At 36.3% G+C, this 23,259-nt stretch overlaps 1 protein-coding gene across 2 annotated transcripts; it reads right to left on the bottom strand.

Annotated features, from left to right (window-relative positions):
* Nucleotides 1-101: 101 nt before the first annotated feature.
* On the bottom strand, nucleotides 102-6,881 carry LOC103438304 (uncharacterized). Of its 2 annotated transcripts, XM_008376847.4 has the most exons (13): nucleotides 6,165-6,881; nucleotides 5,503-5,552; nucleotides 4,711-4,982; nucleotides 4,551-4,625; nucleotides 4,407-4,465; nucleotides 4,121-4,256; nucleotides 3,358-3,454; nucleotides 3,191-3,257; nucleotides 2,786-2,884; nucleotides 2,006-2,095; nucleotides 1,284-1,438; nucleotides 711-812; nucleotides 102-539 (listed from the first exon to the last, which is right to left on the bottom strand). In XM_008376847.4, the coding sequence occupies exons 3-13, from the start codon at nucleotides 4,961-4,963 to the stop codon at nucleotides 413-415; spliced, it is 1,260 nt and encodes a 419-aa protein (XP_008375069.1). In that variant the 5' UTR covers nucleotides 4,964-4,982; nucleotides 5,503-5,552; nucleotides 6,165-6,881; the 3' UTR covers nucleotides 102-412. The 2 variants fall into 2 exon arrangements, with proteins under 2 accessions (XP_008375069.1, XP_008375071.1); XM_008376849.4 differs by lacking the exon at nucleotides 5,503-5,552 and having other exon boundaries at nucleotides 6,165-6,671.
* Between the last annotated feature and the right edge of the window lie 16,378 nt (nucleotides 6,882-23,259).

Raw genomic sequence — 23,259 nt, 5'->3', positions numbered from 1 at the left:
TCCTCTCGGATTCCATGTCCAACGTGACATCCAACTTCCAGCCAGCAAAACGAGGCTGTAAACACAAATTTTTGGAATGCTTTTGTATGAAATGAAAGCGATGGACAATCATATTCGTACTGGATTAACTTTGATGGGCAAACACCCCGTTTTTGTTAATTTGCAAACAAACCATTCAGCTCTTTCCCTGAAGCAGTCAATTAACAACTTACACACAACAGAGGGGAGACTTGTACAAAGCTCTATCAACAGTAAATTACGCACGGGGGAAGGAACAAAAGAAATTTACAAGGGAAAATGGATGCACAGCGATCGAAGAATAATCCATCCGGTTTCGAATGGCCATCCACGCTTTTGGACTTGTACTCTGTAATGCACAAAAGTATTCTCGTATATGGCTTATATTCTGTCATTAGAGCTGGTTGGAACCCTTATTCATGTGCTCCATGTTCCAAGAGTGGTCTACTGGAGGAAGTTGGAATTCATCCGGTTTCAAGGCCAAAGCAAAATCGGGCAATGTTGGCGCTGTCTCCATGATTCTGTAGTTGAAGTATCCAAAACCATACATTAATTATTGCCAAGGGTTTGTTCTATGTATCATCAACCAAGAACATTGAGATTGCAATTAGGGGTGCCAAGAGTGAAAAGGAATTGCATTTACGCATAAAAAAAAAATACTATTAGTAATAGTTCTCGCAGGCGGGACATACTTTTCGTGTGAGTACAGATCACGGTTTATCCGCACTTTGCTTGAAGTATCTTTAGGAATTTTCTCAGATAGATACTTCATGGTTCCCCAGAGCGGTGGATTTCTGCATAATGTGTATTAAATAAGCAATTGCTAATTAAAAGAACAATTGAAAAGTACTAGAAAACTGATCAGATAATGAACATTTCAACCTTGAAACAACCAATGCTACATACGAGACACGCACACAATTTTCAAGAAGGGCCTGTAGATTAATCTTTGCTGATATCTAGAGATTGGACTCCATATTAATGACTCTAGAGTAGATAATTTAGGAGACAGTCTTCTTAGGAAGAGTTCTCGTAAAAACTGAACTCCATTTTAATGGCCTAAAGTTGTAAATCTCATACTTATGACGATTTTAGGTTTGTCCTTGTACAAGTTTGAGTTTGACGCTAATGGAGATAGGGAGAGAGGATAAACATATTGCGGCTACAGCACATACTTTATTGCCCCTAGAAAAACAGCAGATAATCTGCTAGATGGCATCCATTGAAATCAGTAAAATGAATGAGCAAATAGAGCCTCTCCCTACCTCGACAAAGGGGGAGCAGCGTTAAATGCGTCGCATGCCTTCCTACTTTCTTTAAAATACTCATCTGCTGCTTGCAAGGCAGCTACAGCCATCCCATGAAATTTTTCAGTGTTACCCTCATCAAGGATCAAACCATGATAGTAATATGCAGCAGCCTGGTTACAATGGGAAGGTTAAAATTGGAAGAACCTTGGTCAGCTGTTAAGAGCACAAACTTCAATCGTAATGAAAACAAATATTCTACATTAGCGGCATAAGCCCCCTCTCTATCAGCGAGATCAACTCGAAAGAATGAAATACAATATTCTTCATGAATAGTTCAAGATACTTTCGTTTGGCAGTTACTCATTCAGAAAAGGAAATAGCTATCAAAATCTGCATGCACACAATCTAGTACAAGGGAAGACAAACCAAATGAGCAAGTAATCCCCAAAGTAGAAAATACATATGACCAACCTGATATCTTTTTTAGAAAACTACAAGTGTGCTTTGCTTTCTAGAGGAATCACTACAAAGTCCATTATTTTTCCTTCAGAAGGATAAATCATGCTTTTGGTTTCCATATTACTCTCATAAATACTATGGCGTTGAGGAAGGAACTCATTAGTTTAAATATGATATCTTTGGGAGAGAGGGGGAGGGGCGTTGAGGAAGGAACTCATAAGTTTAAATAAGGATAGTAGTAAGAGCATAAAAAAGGACACGCAGAAAGTGCAAGATACCTTTGCCTCAACATATTTCCACTTCACAAAGAGCCGATGCTTTTCACCCCAACCATTTAATAAGGGAAGGTTCATAAGGTTATCTTGAGCCTGCAAATAAATGGCAGAATGAAAGCAATATTCTTCAGGAATCAGGATCACCATGTGATTCAACAAACATATAATGTGCTCGGATGACGAGTGTAATCATGAGAAACATAGTGAACCATAAGAATTAACAACCTATATATGACATGTAACTGATATGAAATATAAAGGAACTTCTCACAACTACTCCGAATAGAGAACAGCCAAAATTACCCAATGTTGGGAAATGCAAAAGGAAAACCTAAGAATGTAGCAAAAAATTGGATTCATAATAAAAAGAATACTGATAAAAAATATGATTTTAGACGAGACTGGAGGTTGGTTCCTGATGTTTGGAGTATTCAGAGGGTGCATCTTTGTTATCATTTTTAGTTTTTTCACCTTACCATGGATGGAATCCATCATGTACTCACAATGCGGTTTTAGGATCATTATAATGGTCTGTTAATCTAGAATATCTAAATTCAGACCCTAAATTGATGCTATTCGGGCTGACTAATGTTTCCTCTTTCCAACTCAATTCACAATGGTCCAAATTCAAATTGCACATTTTGAATATAGGTACTACAGCCAAAGGAGATGAACAGAAATCGGGACACAATGGAAGCATGGAAAATTTATTACACAAATCCCAGACATTAAATGATATTACTAATTGACAAGATCAAACCGGCAATGATGATAAATTCTTACCTGTTGCCAATACTTTACCATTTCACATGCAAGCCGTCGCTTCACTGCAAGTGTGGCTTTTGTGCTATCAATTGCCATTCCAAGTTGAATATCAACACCCTACATGAGATGGTGGAAGTGATAAAAAGGGTCAGCAAAAGATAATTTTCAAAAGACAAAGGTTCCAGCTTAATTTCATTTTCAGGATAAGTTGGACCATTATGAGATGTCAAAAAAGAAAGAAAAAAGATGAATGAAAATCAAACTTATTGCACTTGTACCCTTTGTGCCCATTAAGCAGGATAGGTTCACAAGGGCTGACTGCAATATTTATGTTTTATAAATAAGATGGCGTTTCAGAAGCATGAAGCCTGAAATATAAAATGCAACATTTACCAGATCAGACCATTTAAGTAAAGGTACTACCTGTCCTAATGCTTGTAGGCAAAGAGCTCGAAGAACTCCTTCTGCTAAGTCAACTGGCAGGTTTGTCCTGCAATCAAGCAATAGTCAAAAGATTATAAATAACAGCATTAGGAACATGATAACAAGCAGAAAGTTAAAATCAGTGCAATTTTTAAACTGATACAAACTTGAGCTCAGTAGGCAACTGTGGAAGAACATGTCGGACTGCACAATCAAGGTATCCTGCTGCCTTCAGGAAAATATCAATGGAAGCTCGTCTACTCTCTGTAGCAACAAGTAAACAATGGAACCTTCACAGTATGATCAATGAAAAAGAAAGAGCCATGCAAGGCACAACCAAATGAAAAACTTGGCAATATACAAACCTAAAGGTAGACCAACGACAACTACTGCATGCACAGGTTTTGTTAATTTCCTTTAGAAGTCTTACGAAAACAATATTTCTGATTATGCAATATAAACAGGTGAAACAAAGAACTTAGTACGAAGTATCAAACACAAGAATCTCGATTTAAGTATATGGATCATGAAATCCATTTTTCACTCGCCTTAGTGAATTCTTTACATATCAGCATCCTGCTTTTAAGGGTTTAATGACATAATCTAATGAATTTGTCCATATCTCCGGTTTTCCAATGTCTACTATTTTTCATATAGTTCCTAGTCAACCATACAAGGTTTCACCCAAAACTTACTGCATCTGGTTCTTAAATTCAGGCGACAGTTTCGTGCTATAGCACTAAGTTCTCTTCGAAACTCTAAAGAGAGGACTTCATCACCATTAAAGGTGTACTCATTCCAGAAAGCATTGGCAACACAACTTTTCTCTTTAACTCGACAAGCAAAGTAGGATAATAATTGAGTTGATAAAATTCAAAAGAAAACATGATTTAATTGTCTATAGCTCAGTTTTCATGTGATAATGCCTACCTTCTGTTACTTTTGGCTGATAACCATCAGCAGATGTTCTTGGAAGAAGTAACAAGTTAGCTTGTGATAATGATAGCATTGCCATTAAGTGCAAAATCGACAGCACCTCGTACCATGCATTAGACATAGCTGTTTCCTGAAAATCATTCATTCAAATTAAGCCAGGTTCCCTTTACAATATCATGGAATCTGAACACCATTTGAGGAATGACAAAATGGGGAAAGCAAAAACTATAATATGCCCAACAAAGAAATATGAGTTTTAAGAGCGCTCCTACATGCCCACCTCTGCATCATCCTCTTGATTTACCCACAAAAATTGAACCTTGTGGTGTAGCTGGCTTCCTTCACAATAGAAATAAGAAACACCTTTAGGGTTTACTAAAACTTGTGGATACAATTAATGAGATGGCATGAGATCATGATTTACCATCTTTCATTAATCCCAAAAGGACAGGCAAGTAATCATTGAGAGCCTGCTGAAGATCGGCCAATGTTGAACCACCTGAGGACAAGAATCATTCAGATAAAGAAATATATGATTTCAGTTATCATTTGGAAAAATCAACAAGCTTGTGTCTATGACAAACCATGTTGAGTAGCAGCTCTTCTCTTCGTTCTGGTAATTGTCGGACCTTCTTGGGCAGCCATCACAACTATGCGAGTCCTTAATGCAGATAGGCGTTCCACTAAACTCTTGGACAAGTGATCACCAAGTGACTGAGAGAAATCAACAGGTTTAGGGATTCTCAAACCGGGGACATAGACAGAAACTTCCCCAATGTTTGCGGGCCTCCTCCTATTTCCTAGTGTATCTTTCGGTGTTGAGACCAGGCATCCCATATCCTAAGACTGACTATATCTGCTACCCAAACAAATATTAGTCAATCAGCATCGGCACAGTTGAGGCTATGTATATAGACACATGCATACGATTCTCTATGTATATAAATTTGCAACTTATTGAAGGCAAACTCTCTCTCACACATGCAACAGTGGTGAATTCAGAAATGCATGCATATGAACCAGAAACGAAGATTGTTCAAATATTATAGACCAAAGGATGGAGATGGGCATCACAAGGAGGTGAAACATAAACAGCAAGCAAGGCATAATTAAATGTCAACCACCAAAGTGCACAAGTAGTAGGTTGTTATTCACGAGTGACACCCAAATGGCTTGATTAGAACTCTCTCTGTCTTTGAGATTGAGATATTAATTTTTCTCAATTGGTATTTAAAAACTATTATATCTATCTATCTATCTATATACATATGTATGTATTTTCCAAGGGTAGACCAAGTGTGAAGGGAGGGAGCATTAAGTAGTGGTATGTAAAGAAATAAGTGAGTTGGATAAAATTGATGAAATAAAAAACAAACCTTGTCTGTTATAGGAAGGGTGAGTGATTGGTCAAGCGTTGTGGCTTTTTCTGCAGCAAAAGGAAAAATGAAACAACAGAATTAGAGGCGCTAAAAGAAAGAAAAATTAGTTAGTATTTTTGTGAAAAGGGAAGAGAATGAATCACATGAAAGGCATGAGGGGGGCATGGCGTTAGCGTTGGCGCTGGCGCTGGACAAGAGATGAAAGATAAAGAGAAAGAAGGGGGTGATTTCTCGTGCAACCAATTGCACAATTGCATTTGCATATGCATACGTTTGCCCGTCCATTGAATGAAATGTTAAATGTGAAAGTAAAGCAATCCAACAATTGTACTACAAATACTCTACTGGACTGGAGGAAAGGAAAGGAAGGCATTTCGTATTTGGTAATTGGAGTAACCTAAGCAACCCCTCCTCTCACGAAACAGTTAACTTGAGCTGAGGATTGTAAGTAAAGAAAGGGTGTCCAAACAAACAAGCAGAACAACAACTGGAGCAAATAATTCGATTAAGTTAAATTATATTAAAACCCAGAATTCAGGCTTCAAGCTTTAAACTTCAAAGCTTCGAGCTTGAAGGGACTCCAAAGTCTCCCAAGGCTCCAATCCAAGCAATTGGAAGCAATTGAATCATTGATTGGGTGAGGAGGCGAGAATACTTACCAATTAACATAAAGGCAGCCACTTTGGATCGAGTTTGCAAGTTGGTGGGCACCCCACAATTACCGCCTTTAACTTTAAGAAGCTTTAAGCTTATTTGGTGTCTGCAATCTGGAGAGAGATAGATCACAGACAGACAGACCAACAGACCTTGAAAGATATTACAAAGAGGAAAAAGGCAGACTGCCCTTTGTTGATGTGGGAGTAGAGTCGTCCGGAGTCCAGTCTGTCCAGAGAAGAAAGAGCCAAACAAACAGGTGAGGAGAGGACTGAGGAGGGTATTGGAAATTTGGAAAGTGGAAATTCCTTGTATAAATATAATAAATAAAAAATTAAAGCCTGGGGAAGGGGATCAGGGGAGGCGTTTTGTTTATACTTTACTTTGTTATATTCTCTTCTTTCTTAATTAACTACCACTCGCTCAACACAGAATTAACAAAGGGAGGGAATTGGTGGAAGTTGAAAACTGGAAAACTGAAAAATGAGAACCGCTATGCAACTTCCAACTTTGTGTATCCTCTTCCTTCCTATTATTATATATCTATCGCCATTCAGTCGCTTTCTCTCTCCCTTCTTTTCTTTTTCTTTTTTCATTCCTTGGATACTAATCGAGTTTTAAATGAAATTCCCTATATTCTTTTTTTCTTTTCTCTCTCATTGGGTTGCTCATCCCTCATTAGACGGCGGATATAACTTGGCTGATGAGCGATGAGACGAAAAAAATTGGTCAGTCTCGGTTTTTTTTTCTTCTGTCAATATTAAATAGCCGTTATTCTTGTCACTTTTTCTTTTTTCACCCTTTTTTCTATTTCCGGCAACAATTATTAACATCCTAATAATTAATTTCAATTGAGAATGTTGGTGTTGACATTGGAATGCGCACTTGTTTACATGGTAACTCATCTTTTCTTCCTTTCCCTTTTCAGAACCAAAAAAAATAGAACAAAACAAAGCCACTTCCATTTTACTTGGATCCAACTAAATATTTCACAAAATGCATGACAAGTGTCAAAACCCAATAATGGTGCAACTACTCCTAAAACCAACTTCAATGGGAGGCTAAAAGCCAAGTTACTCCCCAAATTACCCTCTTCCCAAACAATCTCAAATTCATGCTAAAATTTTGGGCTAAATGCCAAATGTTATTTCTGCGCCAAATACCCCCAGGTTCCCCCCCCCCCCCGCGCGACTGGACTCGCTGGCCTTTGGGCCAGTCTCGGCCCGTTCACGCTCCAACATGCCCGGGGTGGGCCCCATTGTTAGCGGTTTGTCGGCCACCCACTGAATTCCAACGGCTACATTTTGAATCGGATGGCTAGTTGTCAAGGACTGTTGGTTGATCCAACGGTCCATATTCAAATTTTATTTTTTAAAATATGCTATTTTAAAATACATTGAATCCAACGGCTGAGATCGAATATAATCAAATCTAACGGTAAAAAAAAGATCTAACGGCCCAAATTTAAATTCAACGGCTAAAATAATTTAAAATTTTATTTAACTCAAAATTCACCCAAAAACTCTATAAATACATATGTATTTGTTCAAATATCCACACAAAACTCAATTTTCTCTTACAATTCTTCCAATTTATCTTTTTACCATTTCTTTCCATTTCCAAATTGTTCAACATGGCAAGAGAGCATATTAGAGGTTGTAATTGGACCTGTGAGGAAGATGTTGCTCTATACTTGACATGGGTTTCTGTTAGCGAAGATGGTGCAGTTGGCACAAATCAAAATAAGAAGGTTTTGTGGGATAAAATCATTGCAAAGTTTCAAGAAAACTACAATGGCGGAGGGCGGGATGGTGTTGGTGTTTATGATCGATAGAAGACTATCAACAAAGCATGCACTTTATGGAAGAGAAGCTTGGAGAGAGTCGTGGTTGGCATGGCTAGTGGAATGAGCGCCACAGAAATTGTGAGTTTTGTTCTTGATATTTTATTTGTCATGTACATAATATTATGTTGCAACTAATTATTTTTATGTATTTTTTGCATAGGGTGACAAAGCAATGGAAATCTACAAGACAAGAGTAACACAAAAAAAATCAAGTTTTTAAGTTGCAACATGCTTGGGACGTCCTCAAGGATTGTCCGAGGTGGGGAACCAATGCGGACCAACAATGGGAAAGATTATTTCAATGCGAAGCTGCACAAACAAATGCCGGAGATGAAGGTGTCGATGAAATGACCCCATCTCCTTCTTTTGCAAGGCCCCCGGGAAGAGATAAGCAAAAGGAACCAAAGAGAAAAGGGAAGTCCCAAGATCCGATGAGTGGACACTTTGATACTGGAATTGCAAAATTGAACGAAACTCATAGCGCTCGCCAAGAAGAAACGGCCCGAATGCATTTGCAAATGAAGGAAATTTCGGATAGGAAGGAAAATAGGTTTGAAATTGAATTCATGATGAATGACCTCAGCAAATACAGTCCATAGAGGAAGAAGTTCTTACGTGGTAAGCAAGAGGAAATTATGCGAAAGTCTGCCTCAAGGAGTATGTTTCAAGATGATGAATCCTCTGAACCCTATATCCCAACATTTCAACAAAGTCCATCACCAAGTGAAGATGGTGGATATGATTGTTAAGTTCATGTAGTGTATGAATTATGTGCTTTATTAATTAAGGTTATTAATTGTCGTTTGTATTAAGTTTATGTAGTTTATTAATTATGTGGTTTATGAATTATCGGTTGTATTAAGTTTATGTGGTTTATGTACTTTATTAAATTTATGTCTTATTAATTATCCAATAATTTATGTCTTATTATTCCACACTTTGATGTAGACTAGATGCCTTCAATAATTCAACCTCCATTCAATAATTTATCCAACGTACTAGACAAAATACTTTGCACAAGAAGACACTTAAATTTATTACTGGAAAATAACAACATAGTACACTTAAAATTATTACATAAATGCTTAACCAACATCATCAACGTTCACCTTCTCGGCGTCATACATGCTCAACCAAATCCTTGCGGTGAAAGTTGAAAGTTTGGTGTTGAACGGTTGGTGAATTGAAAGTTAGCCCAGGATTGAAAGATTGATAAAAGTTGAAGGCTTGCTTTGTGGAAAATTTAGTATTTTTCAATATTTATCGGAATTTAAATTTTTTTTAGATTAAAATGTTCATAAAATTAATTTACGATAGTCTACATATTTATTTATTTTTTTAAATTTAATTTTAAAAAAATAGCCTAAGTTTATTCTTTAATAATCCCGGGCTAAAATTTTAGGCCAAAACTGTTGAAGCAGAAAAACTGTTTCTGGCCTAAAAACTAAATTTTCCGGGCTAAAATATTTGGCTTTTAGCCCAACCATTGGAGATGGTCTAATTGTAGGAAGGAAGGGGGAGAAAGAGGGATGAAGATCCTTTCCGGATCTTCTTTGTGAGGATCTCAAAGATCTTCAAATCATATTTGTTCACCATACATCATGTGGTCAGAAATCATTTTAAATTAAATATGAATAGTACTTGATGAAAACTGGCTACACGATGTACGATGAACGGACACAATTTGAGGATTCGGAGGCTTATCCCAAAATTTTATGGTGCTGCTGAATATAGGGTACTTCAAGATTTTTAACTGTTATAATATTTTCTTGAACAAAAACTGTTATATTTTGGGAAAAAATAAAGTTTCTCCATAAAATTAAGGAAATTGTTATTGCACTTCAAATATCTCATTTTTCATTTTAAACTTTTTATAATTTGAAAGAAAAATTTACATGTGAATAGTGCGAATTAAGATTTTTGGAGTACTAATAAATGTTCTCAAAATTAATTGTTAATATGAAAAGTAGTTCATTTACTTATAAACACACGTAAAATCCTTTTTATTCTCGGACTAGGATTCTCTCCCCTCCTCTCACATTCTCTATTTTGTCTTTCTTTTTCTATATAAAATTAATATAAGATGTTGACGTGGAGTACTAATAAATGTTCTAAAAAATAATTGTTAATATGAAAAGTGATTTTTCGTTTATAACCATCGAAAAGTTTTGTTCTGTTACCTAATCTCTGAATGTTTGTTTTTTGTGATTTTTTAGGTATGCGATCTCGGAGTATGTACAAACAAGTTTGACGGTTAGATCATTGAAAAAAGTTTCGTAGAAAGTGTATCGCGTCAAAACGATAGATTAAATAAACACTTAAGAGTTAATGTTATACTTCCATTAATTATAAAATAAGATTTTGTGGTATTCACTAGTGTAAATATTTTAATTGAAGATCAAATTTATTCATTGCATTCTTATATGGTCGATGAGTGTAGCTGTAAAAAAATCATTAAAATCGGAGCTAAAATAAACTGTTAAATTGTGATTTTTCGTTTATTTTTTATGATTTTTTGCGTATGCAATCTCGGAGTGTTTACAAATAAGTTTGACGGTTGGATCATTGAAAAACATTTCGTAGAATGCATATCGCGTTAACACAGTAGATTAAACAAACACTTAGAGTTAATATTATACTTCCAGTCTTCCATTAAGTATAAAATAAGATTTTGTGGTATCCACTAGTGTAAATATTTTAAATTGAAGATCGAATTCATTCAATTCATTCTTATAGGGTCGAGGAGTGTAGCTATAAAAAATCATCAAAATCGGAGTTAAAATAACAGTTAAATTGTGATTTTTCGTTTATAACCGTCAAACACTTTTGTTTTATTACCTAATCTCTGAATATTAAACCAAATTATTTATTTATTTATTAAACCAAACAATTATTATTTTATTTTTTTAAATCGTAACAAAATTTTGGGAGGGGATTTTGGGGGGATGTCATTTTGTTTCTGTCTGTTATAATCGACAGTAATTAAAATTTTCTATCGGTTTATATTTTTAAAAAATATTTCTGTCGGTTTTAACCGACACTAATGAAAATGTTCCAAAATAAAACCCCTTCCCTTATCCCTTCCTTCCCCATTTTCTCCTCTCCTCATTTCCTTCTCCACATCTTTTTCCCCTTCCTCGAATAAGGCCGCGAAGCCACGAAAGCAACCTTGCTTCCAAAATAGGACCGCGAAGTCATCGATCCCAACTACGATCCCCTAGACGCTGTTGTCTTCTCCACATCGGCGACCCTTTCAAGCCTCTTGCCATCAACACCATCACCGATGCTGCTGCCATAGCTGCTGCTTCTCCATCTCTTCCTTGCTCCGTTTTTTCTACTAACATATTTTCATGAGCCTCAGTTATTTTTAGGGTTTCCATTTCGCCAAATCCTTCAAATCTTCACCTCATCCTTACCAATTGCGTCCCAATTTTCCAATTTTCAGGTACGATTAGGCCATTCTGAAGTTGGTAGAACTCCCATTTTTCTGCTCCAGTCGGTTCCCCCTCCAAATCTGAGCCAGGTCCGGGTCGTCGGATTTGCTCAAATCCAGAAATGTCATACCCATCAAGGCAATTTCTCATTTTCTTCATCCATTTATAATATATATATATATATGTAAATATTGAAAATTTATGAGTGATTTGAATTTTGGGGTGTTTGATTGTGTAGATTCACAGGGGCCAGGACAGTAGGAAGATTCTGAATTTGGTGTTTGTTTGGGCGGATGAGGGCTCCGAGCTAAAAGTTGATGTCCCTGTTGTTTTCAAAGGTGAAGATGTTTGTTCTGGTCTAAAAAAAGTAATTTTATTTTATTTGGCTGCACATTGTTTGGTTTGTTTCGTATCATTGGTAAACAGAAGTTGCGTATTTAATCCCAAACCCGTAACATTGAAGTTGGATTGTTTAGGAATAAGTAGAAAATGTGGTCATCAATGTGATACATTGCTTGATTTAAAGGCTGTTCTATCATCCTTTGTGCAATTTTGTCCTAAAATTGCAGAAGAGAGTGAAGAAAAGCGAGAGGCTCTGTTGGTGGTCACTACTTCTCTGTTTTCTCTCTTCTTTCTGTGTGTGCGTGGGTGGATATTTACAAAATGTGGACAGTAATACACATTTTCTGTATGATTTTGCTTAATATCCGACACTAATACACATTTCTTGGTGGTTTTCATAGCGACATTAATAAATGGATTTGTAGTAGTGGCAACATGATTGATTAAAAATCTTATTGGAAATCCATCACCAATAATTGTCTTCTCGAATAATGACACGTGGCGCAACAAGAACGATTAAAAATCTTATATGAAATTACAAATAAAATTATTTTGTATTATTTTATAAATAAAAAATAATAATATTTTATTGCCAATTGCTATTCAGTGTAGGGGTGGAGATACAAAAGGCAATTACTGTTCATTAAGGACAGTTACTGTTCACTTGGTGGATTGAATGGTGAATAGCCTAGGAAGATGACTTCCACGTTGGAGTTGCTCTTAGGTCTGTTTTGCCAACGTGGATTTTGACAAGTACGTACTGTTAAGTTTTAATAAATTATATGAATTAGACATATGCATGCATATATAGTAGTCGTTTTAGACTTTTGATCGACTAAGACATGCATGTATATGCATATGCATAGCCATGACTTAGCAATTGCTTGCTTGCTAGGAACAAGACATATTCATCAAAAGGACAGGATTTTATGGGACCTCATGAGATCTCTTGGCTAGCTGCGCATGCATCATCATCTATATATATTGAAATCTTTATGTCGTAGCATAACTAATTGTCGTTACCATTAAAAAGTGTTTGATTGATGACTACATATATATACATATACATATAATGATAGAGTTACAAAACAAGTTAGACTTGTTTACGTCGTTCATTTTCATTAGTTTCCTCTTTGATAAGCAACTCATCATTCCATAATATATGCATGTTACGTGGACAAATGGGAAAAATATGGAATCTCTCTCTTTCCTTTTTTTTTTTTTTTTTCATTTTTCAACTATGCTCTTTAATTTCGAGTAAAAAAATAAAAATAAAAAGTAGCACTAAATACATAGCCTTTTTTTTTTAATCAAAGCTAAATACGTAGCTTTTTTTTGGTTAATTAAATCAAATTCTCCATCGATAAATGAAAGAATAATACTTGTATACATTTTACTTGTTTCAAGAGTACTCTACATCCACACTCTTGATATAAATAGCTCGCTCGCAGTTTTGGACAGACTTTTGAGTATGTGTTTACAGAGGGTACGTGGGGGCTGGTTCTATGTGGGAGCTAAACCAGTGATAGCGAGACCAGACATCGACCACGGCAGAGCAGCTCCCATGAAGCCCACCGTCAAAGAGCTGTAAGCACTCCACGTGCCTGAACATGTGGCATCACCGAAGTGTATATATATCTAACTTCAGCCTCTTATTTGCCGAGGCCGGTGACTGGGATGGAAACAAATCCGAAATATCTCATTTTTCAATAGAGGGGAAGAAACACGTGGCGAGCGGTGGCTGTCCGTTCCATACTTTGGCCGATTTCGGCTAAGGTTGTGGCATGCTGTTGGTGTGACGTTGGGATGCCGCTATAGCTACCACTACCTCTACACTGGACAATGAATGATGACATGAGAGGTACACGCCACTCCAACCTCCAGGCAACAAAGTCTACCAGTTTGGTCCACTCCTTGCGTGCCACGTGCGGGATATTTTTCAACGTAAAAATAATGCTCAGTGGCAACCGCCTGCCTGGGTTGGTTTGGTTGGTTCGTTGGATTGAGATCACAGGGCAGACAAACTTTCTGACGCCTCATCAAGAGTTTACAACTCACATCCACAAGAGAACAATTTTTTATTGTGACCGCTACAACTCTCTCAAATCGTAATTTAATTCTTATAATTTATTCTAAAACTGTAACATATCATTTTTGTTGTACAACATTATACAGCATGAAGAATAATATATGATAAATACTTGCATTTCTCTTTTGGGAGAATGAGCTCATTCAGCTCTTATTATGACCAACATATTTTGACCATACTAATAAAATAATTGAAATTATTTAATTATTTTATTTCTTATTTGAAGATCACACCTATAAAAAAATCATTTTAATCATAAATTATTTACCCATTTAAATGTATAGGACAAATTGACTATAACACCAAGTAATATATTCATGATAAACCGTCTATTTATTTTATACCTTTGAATGATTAAACTAACTCCAATACAATGGAAGATTGGTGAATAAAATGGCTCAAATAATTGCTTTTATTTGGTCAAGCTACATTCGCAAATGAGAAAATATGTGTATCTAAAGTACTAAACCTAATATATTATGCGACGACTTATTTTTAGGGAGCCCATAAAAGTTCCCCTCAAATCACAGGGATGACCACATGAGTCTGAAGTTGAAAGCATGACCACAACTGCAGACACAATTCGTGAGAGTGAGGCCTTCTCTTTGATCGTCTCTCCCTCCGTGACCTGACTTGAGCTATTTTGATTTGGGCCACTACCGGTTCAAGGCTTCTTATTGCTCCAAAGTGTTGGAGTTTTGAGAGGAAATTTCCTTCTATCTCATTTGTCCCAAATTGGTCAAGTTAGAAAGTTTCACACACATTAGAACATGAAGTCCTCTTACAAAGTGATGGGAGAGATGAACCATAGAGAGCAAAATTGAGCTTAAACTTTGGGTTTAGACTTTAGGTTATGACAACTAATATATAATCAATATGTATTTAATTATCAAAAGATGGCCCTTGGGCCTCTTAAGCTAGGGTTGTAATAATTAAATTAAATTATTAATTATTTTATTAATTTCGGATTAGTTAGTTAATTTTTTAAATCAACAAACTCATACTTTTGGATGAAGTCTGAGATGACGAAAGAATACCAGAGTAGCACACATCCCTTATGAGAAGATGACTCCCATAAGACACATTCCAAGTTCATACTTGTTGCGAATAGGTATATGTACATCATATATACATTCATGTGCACTGCATTTAGAACATTAGAAAAAAAACATCCTTCCTTTTGAAATACCAAAACCTTCTTGCTAAGAGAATTACAAAGATATTCACCATAAACTAAGTTTGCCGGTGCTAGAATCATAATTTAGATCGTTGAATCCTTATGAGGTAGACGCCTACAGAACTACAAGCATAGAACAAGGTGAATTTCTGTTTCAAGGACATTGCGGTGTGCAAGCTTCGATCGTCATTTTATATGTTTAATATTAGTTTCATTTATTCATATTATGTTAATACACTTCGATGCATATTTAGGTATGTACTAAAATAATGGCCTTTATTTGGAACTATTCAGTATTACATTAATCTGAGCCATGTACATTTTATATTTTGGTCTTGCTTTTAGTATGAAATATTAGTTTTGTTCAATATTAGTTTGGTATCTGTTTAATATTGTTTATTAGCATATTTGAATTTTTCATTGTCTTTCCACTTGTAACAAAGTGTTCATCCTTTCCTTTCCTTTTTCAGATAGTTGTTGTACAAGCATCTTGCTCAAATGAAATTTATACTTCCGGAAGCCATAAAGGTAGTATTTTGGTGCAAGACAAGAAAGCTAGGGTACCGTTTGGTACATGGGACGGGATGGAACGGAGTGGGACGAGGCGTTCCATCCTACGTTTGGTGCGCCTAAAACGGGTGGAATGCGTTGTTCCACAAGACACATGTTGGGTGAATTTTCGTTCCATCTCACCTCCCTGTAACGACTCATTCCACATCCGTGGAACACAAAATTATAACCTCTCATTTTCCTTCTTCTTCCTCCTTGTTTCCATCCGAGGGCATCTTTGCTCCCTCTCCGTTCCGTCTCGTCCTGTCCCGTCCCGTCCCATTCCGTCTCATCCCGTCTTATCTGCATACCAAACGATACCTATTTGAACCAATCCATATATGAATATCACATTGCTAGTTGGTGTTCTACAAGCTCATTCTCCAGTATCTGACTTTATAGCTCTGCTCCAAGTTTTTAATTCTAGGCTTATTCATTTCTTTGCCATGCATCCTGAGGTACGGTTTCTCTTTTTGAAATTTTTTCCTCACTATTCCTTCTTCGATTCGAAAGACTGCTGTAAGCTCCTTGATTGGTCCTAATAAGTATGTTTTAGCAAAAGAAAATTTGAACATATACAACAAGAGATGTGGATCTCAACTGTATAGGACATGAATAATGCCTAAAAAGTGTTATATTTGGTTGATTTGGGTGACATATGACAGATTGAATTGGTTTTTAGTGATTCTGCTTGATAGGACTGAGAGTAATTATTTGGTGGCACCTAAGTTGGCACACGTTGGAATGGAAATGGCTTTGCAAAATCGGTGAAGATATAGCTTAAAATATAAGACTAGTACATTAAATGTAACATCCCACATCGCCTAGAGGTGTGGATCCTCTAAGCCTTATATATATATTCTCATCTCTACCTAACACGAGACCTTTTAGGAACTCACTGGCTTTGGGTTCCGTAGGAACCCTAAAGTTAAGTGAGTTCGCGCGAGAGCAATCTCAGGATGGGTGAGCCATTGGGAAGTTATTGTGTGAGTTCCTAGAAACAAAACCGTGTGGGCGTGATCGGGGCCCAAAGCGGACAATATCATGCTATGGTGGAGTCAAGCCCGAGAAGTGGTGGGGGCCCGGGCCGAGATGTGACAATTTGGTATCAGAACCAATCCTTCGCTAGATGTGTGCCGACGAGGACGTCGGGCCCCTAAGGGGGTGGATTGTAACATCACACATCGCCCATGGATGTGGATCCTTTAAGCCTTGTAGGTATATTCTCATCTCTATCTAGCAAGAGACATTTTGGGAGCTCATTGGCTTCGGGTTCCGTAGGAACTCCGAAGTTAAGCGAGTTCGCACGAGATCAATTCCAGAATGGGTGACCCACTGGGAAGTTCTCGTGTGAGTTTCCAGAAACAAAACTGTGAGGGCGTGGTCGGGGCCTAAAGCGGACAATATCATGCTACGGTGGAGTCGAGTCCGGGATGTGGTGGGGGTCCGGATCGGGATGTGACATTAAAACACTTTAGTTATATAAAAGCTTTGTCATTACTAGACATATATATATATATATATTATGTATGTATACATGCTCTTTATGCAAAGGGATCTCCATTTTTTTTTTCAAAAATGAGGACTGGGTGTGGGGCCCACTCCACATCGAACTTCAACGATCCGAATCGTCTAGTTTGTAAGTTTCAATTCATAGATCATTCTTACAAAAATTTAATTCAATCCAAAATCATTTGCCTATTTAATTATCAAGATAAAATTTCATTGTTTATTATGTAACCAAATATTCGTTACTTTTTTTACCCAATTAGATGTCTTAAATATTTTCTATTTGGCTAATATTTTGCAAGAATAGATGCAACTTGAAAAATGGATGGTTCAGATCGTTAAAATTCGATGTCATGTGGACCCCACAACCAATCCTCAGGTTTATAAAAAAAATTAAAATCTCTTTCATTAAAGGCTTCCTGTATGTGTGTGTGTACATATATATATGTATGTACATCATGTCAATGAAGAGTACAAGCATATTAAAAGTATGAACAGTGGCTACCAACATGCTTCTTTAACAATACACACACGTCCATACATATACATATACATACACAATATATATATATATATATATATATATATATATATATATATATATATATGTATCAACTCTACTCCCTACAATAGAACATTGTGGAGCCTAAAATAATCCCAAATATTCTAGAGACGACACGTGAACTTTTAGCCAAGAAAGACACGATTGCTCTCATTAAATGGACATGCTTCTCAAATACTCCACGCGCAGCTCACACCCCTGAAGGTCCATGTAGCTGAATACGACTGTCCACATCTTACCTGCCCTTGGCAAGGAAAAGTCAAAGCATTAAAGATAAGGATTAGTTACCCAAATCATAACTTTAATACATTCCCAATTGAAGATTGACTCCATTCAAGTAAGTAATACATATTTAAATCAATTAGGGATAATTACTCTATTATCTCAAGATATTATTTCCTATTTAATATCTTGAGAATATTTCTCCATAAAACCTTGGCTAATAGGATGTCGCCATATGTAGGGTAAAACCCTAACATCATGGCCGGCCACTCCCTTATATATACCTCATGTTCTTACAAATTGCGGGAATCTTTTACAATCCTAAAAAGCCCTAAACACTTACTCTTCTGAGAGAAATTAACTTAGTCATCAGAGATCCATTGGCCTAACCCTCCCATCTCGTAGGCACGTGAGACTTAGGTCATTGATCAAAAGTCTTGATTGTTTTACAGATGCATTTTCGTCAAAGCTAAAGACGGCGGAAATTTGCATCAACAAACATCATGTAAATCTCTTACAGTTAAGTGCCCTTCCAGGAGTAGGAATCAGTATAATATTGTATGTAATATGTGTAATACAGTGCATGAGAGCCGACTATCACTAAAGAACAACGCGAATAGAAAGACTATTCTATAAAACCAAAGCGGCAGAATAAACGAATTTAAATATGTAAGCAGAATGATGCCCAGCAACCCATTTTAGTTGATATTCAAACATTTATAATTCACTAATATTAGTAGAGATATATTAAGTGGAAAATCAAGAAAGTAAGTCTTTAAACCTGAAAGAGAGCAGACCCGAAGAGAAAACGTCTCATCTAGCTAGCGAAGAAAACTGAAGAAAATGACATCTATTTACAGTGTGTGTGTGTGTGTGTGTGTGTGTGTAAGTCCCTGCAATAGAATATCATGTAAGTCTCTTATGGCTCGTTTGCTAATCCGTAATCAAAATAGGTGGAATTGAATTAAGGAGAAATTGGATGATGGGGAATCAGAAACGGATTCCTATGAAAAGTGTTTACTAAACTGTCGAGAAATGAAGTAGGAATGATGTTTAGTATATATATAACAAGAATAACCATGATCGGAATCACACTCCGACTTTTGATTCCGATTACGGATACGTAAACACGCTCATACAGTTTCCAGGAGTAGAAATCAGTATGGCATTATTTACAGTACATGAGAGGTTGTCACTAAAGAACAACACGAATAGAAAGACTATTCTATAAATGGCTCACCTAGCTAGCGAAGAAATCTGAAGAAATTATATTTTATAAGGAAAACTAATGAAAAAGGGCTTGAAAACTTTGAATATTAACGATAAGGACAAAATAAAAGGTAAAGTGAATAGTAATAGGATTGACTTTTTAGTGTAAAAATATGAATTTTCGTTAAAGTGAACAGTACCAGAATCTTTTGGTTAAAGTTCCCTATTTTATAATACTAAACCGGTGGGGAAATCTAGATTTCCAGTTTTACTCCCGATTACTTTGCTGTTATTTCAATTTTGCCAGTTTGGTCAAACCGTGAACAAAATGGGACGCGTGGGTGTTCGCCGCTTCTCTCTCCTTCCTCGACTCATCTATAGAAGTTCATCCCCACTTCCTCTTTTGTTTCACGCTCACCGCTTCATCTCGCTTATCTCTTTTGCCGCTCGCAATCACAACTTCATTCTTACACTCAATGCATCATACTCCCCTTTTCTTCTTTCTTGATTTTCAATCTCAACAGCAATGGTCACCATTCTTCCCCAAAGGTAGATTTCTCTTCTCTTTCTTATATTCAGAATCTTCAAAATCCTTGTCTACATCGTTTGATTTTTGCACTTTCGATTCCACATAAACATGGACTTGCTTTGTTTTCTCCATAACACTGCCCATTTTCCACCAAAATCACATCCCACACTCTTCCAATTTCGAACATGACATGGCCGGTAAAGATCAATACCCTCACTCATACCCGATATACCCAAAGATAATCTAATATCAGAGATAGGTTTTTAACATGGGCTTCAATTGAGTTAGGGTTTTGTTCAATTAAATCTCATTAGTTTGATTCTAATTCAATAAATTTGAGTTAGAGTTTTGTTCAGTTCATGTAAGATCCCACATCGTCTAGGGGGTGAGGATCCTGTAAGCCTTATATGTATATTCTCATCTCTACCTAACACGAGGCCTTTTGGGAGCTCACTGGCTTTGGATTCCATAGGAACTACAAACTTAAGCGAGTTCGCGCGAGAGCAACCCTAGGATGGGTGGCCCACTGGGAAGTTCTCATGTGAGTTTCCATAAACAAAACCATGAAAGTATGGTCGGGGCCCGAAGCGGACAATATCATGTTATGACAGAGTCGAGCCCGGGATGTGACAATTTGGTATCGGAGCCAATCCCTGGTCGGAAGTGTGTCGACGAGGACGCCGAGCCCCTAAGGGGGGTGGATTGTAAGATCCCACATCGCCCAGGGTTAAAGATCATGTAAGCCTTATATGTATATTCTTATCTCTACCTAGCACGAGGCCTTTTGGGAGCTCACTGGCTTTAGAGTTCAAGCGAGTTTGTGCGAGAGCAATCCCATAATGGGTGACCCACTGGAAAGTTCTCGTGTGAGTTTCCAGAAACAAATTTTTTATTGTAAGATCCCACATCGCCTAGGGGTGAGGATCATGTAAACCTTATATGTATATTCCCATCTTTACTTAGCACGAGACCTTTTGGGAGCTCACTTCCATCGGAACTCCAAAGTTAAACGAGTTCGTGCGAGAGCAATCCCATGATGGGTGACCCACTGGGAAGTTCTCGTGTGAGTTACCATAAACAAAACCGTGAGGGCGTGGTCGGGGCCCAAAGCGGACAATATTGTGCTATGACAGAGTCGAGCCTGGGATGTGGTGGGGGCCCGGACCGGGATGTGACAATTCAACTTTATTAGTTTGATTCTAATTCGGCGAATAAATTTTCTCTCATAGTCCATTCACTTTGTTTTATTTTCCAATTTGGATTTTGAGAGTAAGTAAATTTTGTATTTGTTTGCTTGCTGCAATTATTCAACTTATGCCGCTACAATATTTGTTTACTTGCAGGTGCTACAACCTTTAACCATCGTAAGGGTTAATCTATATCCTTTTTGTTCCTTACTGCAGACTTACATCTTTGCACCAACTTTTGAAATGACCATGACAACAGTCGAGCTAAATAAAAGAGCCGAGATGATCAAAAGCAACAATCAGTAGCACCTTACTTTGGTAAAAATATTGAACTGATCCTAGGTCAGAAGGAGCATTGATACGCAATAATTTAGTTCTTGAGAAAGTAGTGTTGAATTTACTTTTAATAAATGTTCAATTGATAATATGATCTTAATTTGTCTTCAACTTCTTTACAAATCAAAATTTCAATTTCAATTTTATTTTGAGAATTCATACACTCACTTTTCTTTTACAGATTACTGAAGCCTATGATATGCCTTCCTCTTTAGATATAGATATATCTTCATGCACTTTGATGCTTTAATTTTTTATGAATAGTTGTTTTGGCTGTACAATTTGTATGTGCAGAGTAATGAAATCTATCATTGGCATCAGGGGCATTCAAACACATCCATCTAATGAATGACTGAAATAATGGATATAATATGCATTTTCTTTATCATTTCAATGCAGTGATAAGTTAGGTTTAAGCGTTGAATTAGGTTCCTTTGTGGCTAGACTAATTATATCAACTACTGATCTCATATGGTCAAGAAATATGTAAGCTGTCTTTATACTCGAGAGAAATTAAGTACATTGGACACAATCATTCGTCATCTTTGTTTTTTTATTTACTTTTTTTAATCTATTTCCCCCCTCAATTTTTCTGCCATGCTCTTTCATTTGGTTTTTAATTTTACTACAGGTTTTCATTTGAAAGGAAAATATTGCATTCAAATGGATTCTACATCGCTACTCAGGTTTATAATTTTTTTTTTTGTTTTTTCCCCCTTGCTCAGTTATTATTTTCTTTTCACTGCATATTGATATTGAGTTTTTGTTTAGAAATGCCTCTGCTTTTTGTTCACTTCCTAAAAATGCCTCTACCAAATTTTTAAGGCCTTTTCTTTGTTTCTTCTTATCTTCCTCTTTCTTTGTCCAGTTATAAAGCAGTTTTTCATTTTTGTTGCTATAAAGACCATTTCTTTGTCCAATTATGCCTAACCCAACTCTTTCTAATTTAAATGTACTCCTTTTGTCACACATTGTATCTGATAGAGCAGATGAAAAAAGAGAGCGAAAAACAGATTATATATGCTTCTTCATTATCATAAGAAAACTTTGTCTTAACTTTTGGGTATGTGTCCCCCATTTGTTTACTTTTATGTTCTACTGTTTTGAGTTAAATTTAACAGACCATCCATGCTAAGAGCATCCTTTTTCAAAATGTGAACCCATACAGAGAAAATTGCAAATTCCATTTTTTTCTAGAATAACAAATTCCAATTCCAGCCTACTTTATATGGAGGCAGATTCTATGCCATCCCACTTCCTGTGCCCTCCTGTTTTGTGTGGTCACGGTTAAGCCACATCAACATTTTATATTATTTTTTTATAGAGATAATAAGACAAAAAGGAATAGTAATATAAAATGTTGATGTAGTTTAACCGTGACCACACAAATAGGAGGGCACAGGAAGTGGGAGGGCAGAGAATCTGCCTCCACTTTATATATATTCTACATAAGTATGCCCTCCTCCAGTACAACATTGTACATCAATGTCTTCTCTATTTTAACTTTACATGTTACTCATTTGTAGGTTGTTGCTCTCGGACTTCATATAATCCTCATTTGCTTTTTAACACTCTAATGTTGCATTGTTTGCACTTGATTCCTTTATATATGGTTTCTTCGTGAAATTAATCACATCAAATTATTACATCTTCGTCATAACGATACCTTCTTTACTATTTTAATTTCTTCATAAACATTTGTTTTTTATTGTTTTTTTTGTTGCTATAAGTGATTTATTTGAACTTCTTGACTCTGTCTAATTAGTATCACTGAGATATAATTGATATTTGACTGAAGTGTGAATAATGGGTTGGTTTGAATGCACTCATTTTAGCCTTTTTTTTTTTTTTAGAACTAGCTGAAACCGTAAACCTCAACATAATGAAGATGAAGATGAGCCGGAAACAGTGAAGTAGGAAAATCTAGACTCAGTAACATGTTCATAGTCTATCTAAATATTTTGAATAATGATCAGTTTAATGCTGTTAATATTTTGATTACAATAATATTTTGCTAATTTACCTTCTCAAACAACATACATGTAAATATTGATATATAAAACATATTTATATTAAATACCATTGTCTTAAATGGTATTCTTAAACCTC

Source organism: Malus domestica, chromosome 06 (assembly GCF_042453785.1).
Source record: "Malus domestica chromosome 06, GDT2T_hap1".
Lineage (NCBI taxonomy): Eukaryota > Viridiplantae > Streptophyta > Magnoliopsida > Rosales > Rosaceae > Malus > Malus domestica.
This window is presented reverse-complemented; position numbering and strand designations above follow the sequence as displayed.